This window comes from Sus scrofa, chromosome 9 (assembly GCF_000003025.6).
Source record: "Sus scrofa isolate TJ Tabasco breed Duroc chromosome 9, Sscrofa11.1, whole genome shotgun sequence".
Classification (NCBI taxonomy): Eukaryota; Metazoa; Chordata; class Mammalia; order Artiodactyla; family Suidae; genus Sus; species Sus scrofa.
Window position 1 is genome coordinate 41,946,612 of NC_010451.4, and position 10,022 is coordinate 41,956,633.

Sequence of the window (10,022 nt, forward strand, 5' to 3'; positions counted from 1 at the left end):
TGACTACCTCAAAAACTCTCTGCTACTTCCGCCCTGCTGATCCAATTATCAGTCCTTCTGATCCAATCAATTATCACGGCTGCTTAAAACCATCTGAATTAATTAAAAACTGTTCCTTCCTGCTAGGCTGGCGTAACAGGACTCCTACCTATTTTTATAGTGAAATGAAAAGACGTCCCTAATTAAAAATAAAGACTTCGGTTGCACCAAGAAAGGATTTGAGAGAAGCCTTGTTCACAAGCTAATGGGGGCGGGGGGCGGGGGGCGGGGCGGAGGGAGGTGTTCGTCTTAGGCCGAGAGACGGGCTGCAATTACACCTCCAAGTGCCACCAGACGTTGTTGCAGGACACTTCTCAGGAGATCGAGTTTCACCTCTGGGGCAGGGTACGGTGAGAATCTGGCCTGACGGCTCCGGCTCCGCCCATCAGGTTCCCGGCCCTTTATAAAGCGGGCAGGGCTCTGGCCACCAGTAGGTGCCCGACGGCTCTCGGTCCGGGCGTTTATTCGCATAGCCGGCCGAGGAAGTTCTGGAAGAATAGCCTCAGGCCTGGTAACGAGGAAGCTGTCCCCAGAGACCATCGCCAAAGCTAAGGCCGCAGAGCTGAGGTCGCCGTGGAAAGAATGGTAGCCACTCCTGCTCCTCTGATCGCCGGAGGACAGGGCCATTTTCAAACACTGCCTGCAGTATTTGCGTTACGTCCCTCGGTCAGGGCAGGCCCTCGCGCCCTCGCGACTCCGCAGATCAGTCCAGCCGGTCCTGCCCGCGGAGTCTGACCGCGCCGGAAGCCATCACTGCAGCAGCTGATCAAGAAACTGCCTCTACCAAGCGCTCTTCTCGCGAGCGTGCGCAGTTCGTCAGAGCACGTCGACGCCACTGAGAGCCGGCGTGATTGACGTTTACGTCCGTGACGCCACAAAGCGCGAGGACGTGGGGTTTCTGAGAGTGCGCAGTGGGTGCGCCGGCGGCGACCCTTCGGCCTTTTTCGGGAGGGGGCGACGCTGAGATGGGGGCGGCGGCAGCCGAAGCAGATCGCACGCTCTTTGTGGGCAACCTTGAGACGAAGGTGACAGAGGAGCTTCTTTTTGAGCTTTTCCACCAGGTAAGCGGCTGGGATCAGCCTTTTCCTTTCGTTTTCCGGCCTGTGTAGGGCCCGGCCCAACGGCCGTCTCAGCTTTCTCGGTGCCAGCGGGACGTTCAGTCCCGGCACCCGACAGGTGGGCTGGTTGAAGGTGGAGGTCGCGCTTAGAAAGTGAGGCTCTCGCTTAGTGTCACTTTATTAGAAGATCCCTGCCTAGTTCTGGCCGAAGTGATGGCTAAAGGTCGTGGAGGGTTCCTCAATTAAGCATTCCCCTTGTAGAGATTCAGGGCTTCTAAGTGACCTCGTATGTATGGGTCCGTCACAGAGCTGCGCGTTTCCTCTTCTTTTTGCTTTTTCCTCTTGTAAATTACATTTCGCTATCCTTGTCAGTACCCTTTTGCCCCTGAAGTTTCTTACAAAGTTTGCAGCAAAGATAGACTCATAGATACTCCATAGGAAAGCAGCATTGTCGTGTTTTAAAATCGGTATTATGTGTTAATCCTGTTCCCTCCAGCTCTATCCTCCAACAAGTGGTAACGTTTGACTGATCAATATAAAAGTAATTTTTAATCCAAGAAAACTACTTTCTTTTGCTCACAATAACCGTTAGTTTCTATGCAGCGGGAAAATGAAGGATGTTGGTCGCCCGGTTAAAATGCTGCGAAATGTAAATTCAGTGATTGGGTTACCAGATCCTTATGGGCTCCCTCCCCCACAAATAAGTTAATCTAATTTTCATTCATGTCTATAGGATCTTTGACCGAGATGGGAATCTATGTGTATCCAATTTTTTTACAGTTCCTGGTTACATTTTTTAATTTTTTAAACTTTGTAAATATTGAGTATTTTCCTGAAATTGCTTTATTGAAAATTCTGAACACTTTGTTTGTTTGTTTTGTCTGTAGGCTGGGCCTGTAATAAAAGTGAAAATTCCAAAAGATAAAGATGGAAAACCGAAGCAATTTGCATTTGTGAATTTCAAACATGAAGTATCTGTTCCTTATGCAATGAATCTCCTTAATGGAATAAAACTTTTTGGAAGGCCCATCAAAATTCAGTTTAGATCAGGTAACTATTCACTGATGAGGTTTGGGAGGGAGGTTGTTTACTGCTTTGTTTTTTAAATTTTCTTATTCAGTTTTAAATAACTTCTTTTTGGATTAAAATGCTTTAAGCTTTGTGAATAGTAAACTATATATATTCCTGAAAATGGGAATTGACATTGATAATAACACTGACAATATGGATTTTAAAAGTTATAATTTTAAAATGAGCTTAAATAATACAAGAAAAAGAATACATATAGGTATGACTGGGTCACTTTGCTGTATAGCAGAAATTGGCACAACATTGTAAATCAGTGATACTTTAACAATTAAAAAAATGAGTTTAAAATTTCAGTTTGGGTTTGTGAAAAGAACATAAACTTTGTTAGAATGACTTGAGTTTGGGTTCGTGCTCTGAAAAGAGCAAGGATTATTTCCCTTGGCTGCTTTGTAATTAACTTCTAAAATTTTTGATCATTATGTGAGGATGAAACTTTCTTTGTACTCAGTCTTACAGTTTAGTGTGGGGATCACAAGATCATGGCCAGATTATGTGTTTATACATTGGATAGTACCTTATTTGAAACTCTTGGTTTTGGATATATCTGGTATTAAACACTTATAATTTTAACTCTGATGAACTATAAAATGGTCTACTGAAATCTGAGTTTTTCTCTTTTAACTGTGTCTACCTTTTCGGAGTGATAGGGCTGAGGGAGATGATATTTCAAGTTAAATTTTCTATCAGTAAGAATTTCTCCTATTATTTCATTTTAGGAAGTAGCCATGCCTCACAAGAGGTCAGTTTGTCATATCCCCAGCATCATGTTGGAAATTCAAGTCCTACTTCCACATCTCCTAGCAGGTAATATTTCTCACCTATTGTTAAAATCATTATCAGGGATTTTTTTTTTTTTTTAGGTAGTGATCTCAGAGCACATAGTTAGTGATTTCCTTCTTTATGCTTTTTATTCTTCTGCTGAATTATTTGCTGTTGGACTATATATATATGTATATATATTTTCCCATTATATATAGTTCTTTTAAAATGGATACATATACACCTATATTTATGTTCATTTGTAAAGACATACCCACACTAATGTATGTGTATATAACTGAAACGAAATTTCTCAACATTACTTACCCTTGCTACTGTTTTATTTTTTAATTCACGTTAGTTTTATGACCACTAATTGGTTATTGCTTGCAGTTTAAAAATACGTATTAGTAAACATACTATTGGACTAAGTTAATAGAATTGGATTCTCCATCTTTTTCTAGCAGTTGTGTAATCTTAACCTAGTCTCATTTCTCTGGTCCTGTCTTTACATTTGTAAGGAAGAGGAGTTGATTTGAATGCTCTCTAAAATCCCCAAGTAATTTTATTTTCTTTGTGGAGGTTATTTTACCAGGGACAGTTTTTTCCTGGTTATGTCCATAGAGCTAGTTATCAGTCATAATAGGCTTCATCAAGAAAGAGTTAGCAAATACCCGTTATATGTTAGGTACTTCACCAAGTCCTTAGCATTATGATTTCACATTATTCCTCACAGCAATCTTATGAGGTAAGGATTATTCTTAACTTCTTCAAGCATTGGGCTTGTTTTCAAGCCCAGGCAGTGTGATTGGGTAGAAAGTGTTTAGAAAGTTTTAACATGGAGAGATGATACAAGTGAATGAGGACCTGAAAGAAGCCAGTGTATCTAGATCATAATGAATGAAAAATGGAGAGTAGTAGATAATCTCGGTAGAGTAGGTAGAGGCCAGATCATATAGGGTCTTTCTTATAGGCCATAATTAGGGTTTTGAAATTTCACCCTAGGAACAGTAGGAAGACATTAAGAGGTTTTCGGTAGGATAGTAAGAGGAACAGGTTTAGATTTTAGTGAATTTCTTTGTTGCACTGGAAGAGAATTGTAGGGGACAAGATAGACCAAAAATAGAAAGACCAGTTAGGAAGCTATAGGTATCAGGGTATTGGTATTAGTGGCAAAGAAGTTAGTGGACTGAGGTTGATGGTTTGAATTAAGGTGCTGCCAAGAGCTGGAGAGAAGTGGGTAGATGGGAAAAGATTTTGGAAGGTGAAATTGTAAGGAAGCAATAATGTGCAAGGGGTACACTTTTGGTATCTTTTCTTGCCAGCTGACATTGTGTTTATATGCTTTTCAGTACAGTTGGAATTTGAAGCACCTTTAACTACTTTATAGAATCTCAGAAGATGTCTTAGGTGGAAGAAAAAAGTTTGTAACCCCTCTTAGAAATTCTTGGGGGGAAAATACACAAGTAAATACTTTAGTTTTAATCAAAGGCTAGAGTGTACATGATTTTTATACTCTAAGTAAAATTTGACTCCCTTAGCGTACAGATATATAATCCAATTTAGGAAAATCCCACAGAAAAAGATGTTAACTATAAGATAAATCAATTGGTGATTTGATTCCAAAGGCGTACTGCTCTTTTTTTTTTTTTTTTTTTTTTTTTTTTTTTTTTTAAGGACCACACCTGCAGCATTGGAAAGTTCCCAGGCTAGGGGCTGAATCAGAGCTACAGCTGCCGGCCTATGCCGCAGCAACTCAGGATCCAAGCTGAGCACCACAGCTCAGGCAACTCCGATCCTTAACCCACTACCCAGTGAACAAGACCAGGGATTGAACCCAAGGCCAGGAATTAAACCTGCATCCTCATGCATATTAGTTAGGTTTGTAACCCACTGAGTCACAATGGGAACTCCCCAGAGGCATATTTTAAAGTAGAATTAATTTAAACCCTTTTCTGAGTTTTTCTGTAGAGCAGGTTACCTCTTTAGGAAATAAGGAATAAGGTTTAAATCCTTAAAATTAATATGTTACAGAACTCTTAATTCTTTACTCCCTAAAACCTATTCTTTCCTGTCTCATTAAAGGTTTTATAGCTCAAGCCAAAATCCTGAATTTTGTCCTTTATGTCTTCTGTTTCCCCCACCAGATATGTTTAATCGATCAAATCTTTTTCACTTTAGTTATCAGTCTAGGCCTTTGGGCTAGCCCAGGGATTGATGCATTTTTTTCTATAAAGAGCCAGGCAGTTGATATTTTGAATTTTGCATGCCTATGAAGTTTCTTCTCTGCCATTATAGCACCACACATATAGTACTATAACTAAAGAATTTGACTGTATTCCAATAAAACTTTGTTTAGACCACCTGGCCTTGGCCCACAGGCTGTGGTTTGCTCACCCTAGTCCTTCCCTCAGCTGGAATATGTTAACCTCCACACAATTTTGTTCAGCTCTCACTTAAAGTATGTCCTTTTTAGAAAGGCCATCCCTGACTAGTCAAGCTAAAATAGAACCCCTTCTCTCTCACTTTAACTTGCTCTCTAGTCATTTATTCCCCTGTCATTGTAACCGTATGAAATTGTCTTATTGTCTGAATCCTTACCCCAGCTCCATGAGAGCAGATACCTTGTTGGTCTTGTTTTGTTGTTGTTGTTGTTGTTGTTTTTATTTATTTATTTTGTTGTTGTTGTTGGTCTTGTTCATTCCAACCTATGAGGACTAGGTCTTGCTCATGATTGGTATGTAGTAAACATTGGATAAATGATTATATGTTGGTTTTCTTATTTTTTGCAGGTACGAAAGAACGGTGGATAATATGACTCCATCAACACAGATACTTCAGAGATCTTTCTCTTGTTCAGAAAATTTTCAGAGACAAGCAGTGGTAGGTTAATTTTTCAACTTGAGTTGCTAAAAAAAAATCATAGTTAAAATATTCGTTCTTAATGAAATTTTCTTAAAATAATTTCTTAAATTTTAGTTAGACCAGCATGATCTTTGTAGATTGATCACTCATTTTGGTTTACATTGAGCTGAAATATATATTTAGAAGACTGAAGATAAGTAGAAGAATTACATCTCAGATTTGTAACTTTCTTTAAGCATTGTTGGTATTGAGGGTGTGTGTGTGTGTATTGCGCATTTTGGAAACTCATTCTCTAATGTTCTTGTAAGCTGTGCTGAGTAACTTCTTATCACATACTATCTTTAATACTTAGTATTAATACTTTAATATATTGGAGTCTTTTAGACCAGCTTCCTTTTGAACTTCACATGTTTTTCTGTAATAATAGCACCAAGAATACTTTCTTAGGTATCTTTTGCTATTTCATCTTTGTCTTTGATCAGTCTCCAGATCCTTCATTTTTTTCTTTTTCTTTTTTTCTTTTTTTTCTTTCTTTTTTTTTTTTTTTTTTGCTTTTTAGGCCGCATTCGAGGCATGTGGACAGTCCCAGGCTAGGAGTCAAGTTACTCCACAGCCACAGCAACTCGGGATCCAAGTTGTGACCTACACTATAGCTCACGGCAACGGCAGATCCCTGATGCACTGAGCAAGGCCGGGATCCTCAGGGATACTAGTCAGATTTCGTTTCCGCTGTGCCACAACAGGAACTTCTTTTTCCTTTTCTTACATTCATCTCTTCCTTTTTGTTTTCTTTACCTAAATCACAATCTTGGCTTGTGATCTCTAAGAGTGAAATAAAATAAAATTGAGAGGCCAGTATAAAGGGATATCATCTTTTATAAACATTATTTTTCTCATTTTGCTATAGACCATTAAAAAAAATCAGCATTGGTTAATGTCTGTCCATAAACAGAATTTGGGAACCACTGGTCTAGTCATTTACTACTTGTCTCTGTTTTCTTCTCATTAGTCCATGTCGTACACCACTTCAAAATTACTATTAGAACTCTGTTTTGCTTATCCTCCTGGCTGTTTGACTTTTCATTGTTTGCAAGACAAAGTTAGAATTCTCTAGCCTTGTGTTTTTACCCCCATCATCTGGTTTTTAGCCCCATCATCTGGTTCCAGTAAACCTTTGTAGCTTACCATCCATTAGTCACTGCTCATGAGATGTATAACCTGTCTTAGAATTACTTGCTGTTCTATGAACCTATTCTGTTTCCCTATTGTTTGTGCAGTTTTCTTTCTTTGACATAATTCCCCCTTAAAATGTTTTTCCTTAAATACTCCATCCATACTTTGAATACTCAGATCATATGTCACCCTCATTAGACTCTTCCTAATGATAGTGAGCTTGTGGCTCTTAATGTGTTCATCATGCAGTAATTTACATTACAGTCACTTTGTATGACTTCTTCCCTTCTGAATTGTGTTCTGGAGGGCAAAGAGCAGTAATTCTGTACAAATATCTTGTAGACAGGGGACCCCCCCCAAAAAAAACCCATAAAAACAAATATCTTGTAGACATATATTGGAATGGATAAAGCTATTGTATTGTACTACTTTTAGTTGTGTTTAACTTAAGATCCATCTAGGCAAAGAGTGATTTTGGTTTTCTATTATTGTGTTTGGCTAACCATGGCCAGATATATATTGACTTTGATATCTGGAAATATTTGCTGTTGACATTTCCTTCTTTTTCTCTTCCCTTAGATGAACAATGTTTTGAGACAGATGTCATATGGAGGGAAATTTGGTTCTCCACACCTGGATCCATCAGGATTTTCGCCATCAGTTCAGTCCCATAATCATTCTTTCAACCAGTCTTCAAGCTCCCCATGGCGCCAAGATACACCGTCACAGCGAAAAGTCAGACAGAATTCTCATCCCTACCTAGCAGATAGACATTATAGCCGTGAACAGCGTTACGCAGATCATGGGTCTGACCATCATTACAGAGGAAACAGAGATGATTTCTTCTATGAAGACAGGAATCATGATGGCTGGAGCCATGACTATGATAACAGAAGAGACAGTGGTAGAGATGGAAAATGGCGCTCATCTCGACACTAACAAGTGTTCAAATGATGTTTTTATAGGGTCATTCTAGGCCCTTTTGGTTAAGTTGGCCTGGGAATGTTTTGTTAAAAAACTGTATAGAGCAGCTTTACAAGTTGCCACATTTCTTTATAAAAATTTTAAAACACCAGTCCCATACAGAAATGAGAAGAATTGTGGTTCTAGTTTTATTACATTAATAACCTTTCACCTCAGGGTTTTAAGAAGAGGAAAGGGTTTTATGCAAAAGAAAGTGCCACAATTCCTAATCATTTTAGACAATTGAGGAAAGGATGTATTATATGGATTAGTTGTATTATGAAACAAATATTTTAATTATTTGTTATCTTTTTGTATTGCAAGTTTCTTGTTAGTGACTCAGATTTTGGTGGATATAATGAAAACATTCAAGTTGATAGTCTGAAATGACTCAGTATTTTGTTAATGAGAAAATGTAATTTCAGTGATTCATTTTACTCACATTTGAGGAAACTTTTTGGTATAAAGTTTGGGGATAAATCATTAACTTCTTAGAGAACTTAAGTGTAAGTTCTGTGACATGCTCTTAAGTTTTACCCTAATTGAGCATTCATGTGTAAATCTACACATGCTATTTCATTATAAAATCTTAGAATTTGCTCCTTAAATCTTAATGTTTGATGTATGGCTAAAGTGACTCAGGAAGTTAATTATCTTGAAATTATTTTTTTACAGTAAAAATACAGTGTTAATGTAAATCCCCCTTTTCAGGAAGAACAAACATGTAAATGCATAGTCAGAAAAAATGGTAAAATGTCCTACTGAAAATATACTTTTTGGATGAAAAGGTTCACAAAACCTTTACGTGCTGCCTCTATCACTCAAACTTTAAAATTTTTAACATTTTCAAAGTGCCCAGGACATGTATAAAAGGACACATTTTATTATGGAGATTGTACAAGTCACTTTTTTTGTTTTTGAATATTTGAAAGAATTTAGTCTTAAACACTTTCTGATTTAAAATTTTTTAAATCTTGTTTAACAAAACTTTTATGTATTAAGATGCTGTTTCCCTTTCATTGTAGAACTTGTTTGTAAAAATTCATTCCTTGAAAAATTCGGATCCTTTTTAATATTGACAACATTTGTACTATACTGCTTTTTAATATATTGAAAACAAAAAGGAGGGGTGTGTCCTTTTCTTTTTTTTTTTTTTTTTGACGTCACTAACTTTAGGGACTTTGTACACAAAAAGTTAGCAACACTCAATGATTGCCTGGTATTAAAACTATCAGTTCTCAGAGCATTCTGGAATACACCTTTTGTACATACCAAACTTAAACTTTTAGAATCAAATTTTCAGTGACACATGGTTTATGTTTCTGACACTTACTCTCCCAGTTCTCTCTAGGAATTTGTACATTTGGTTTTCTGTTTGTAAATGCGTGTAGTTTTTTGTTGTCCAGGTAGATGGAGCTATTCAATTACTCAGCTTAGAGAGTGTTAAGATCAAAAGTTTCTGGAGTTCCCATTGTGCAGCAGAAACAATCCAACTAGTAACCATGAGGTTGTGGGTTTGATCCCTGGTCTCTCTCAGTGGGTTAAGGATCCAGTGTTGCCGTGAGCTGTGGTGTAGGTTGAAGACGTGGCTTAGATCCCCAGTTGCTGTGGCTGTGGTGTAAGCCAGCAGCTATAGCTCCCATTTGACCCCTAGCCTGGGTGGGGCCTTCTATGTACTTTGGGTGCAGCCCTAAAAACCAAAAAAAAAAAAAAAAAAAAAATTTAAAGTTTCTGTTGGCTTAAGTCATTTAATAGTAGAAGGATTTGTTTCCCATGAGTCTGTTTTCAGGTGTCTTACCTATAAGAAAACGTTTTTGGTAGCATTTGTAGATATTAACAAATACTAATACTGCTTTATTGCAACTTATCTGTGGGTCATCCATTCATATTGATTCACAGGTGTCCCTGGTTCAGAATAATCTTTTTCTTTTTTAATGGCTTTTGGGACACCCCTTGTGAGGTTCCAGTGAATCTTTTTTACTTTAGTCTCACCCAGTCAAAAGTAACCAAACTAAATAAATGTATTGTGTAAAGGGATAGGACAAAGAACTGAATACAGCTGGTGAGACAATTCAC

General features: G+C 38.0%; 2 protein-coding genes across 2 annotated transcripts; one reads left to right on the plus strand and one right to left on the minus strand.

Moving 5' to 3' along the window:
• On the minus strand, window positions 213–866 carry C9H11orf71 (chromosome 9 C11orf71 homolog). The gene has a single exon (XM_003129884.2). The coding sequence runs from the start codon at window positions 664–666 to the stop codon at window positions 289–291; it is 378 nt and encodes a 125-aa protein (XP_003129932.1). The 5' UTR covers window positions 667–866; the 3' UTR covers window positions 213–288.
• RBM7 (RNA binding motif protein 7) lies at window positions 470–9,072 on the plus strand. The gene is made up of 5 exons (XM_003129877.5): window positions 470–1,100; window positions 1,985–2,147; window positions 2,903–2,990; window positions 5,738–5,828; window positions 7,563–9,072. Exons 1-5 carry the CDS (start codon window positions 1,005–1,007, stop codon window positions 7,920–7,922), a joined length of 798 nt encoding a protein of 265 aa, XP_003129925.1. The 5' UTR covers window positions 470–1,004; the 3' UTR covers window positions 7,923–9,072.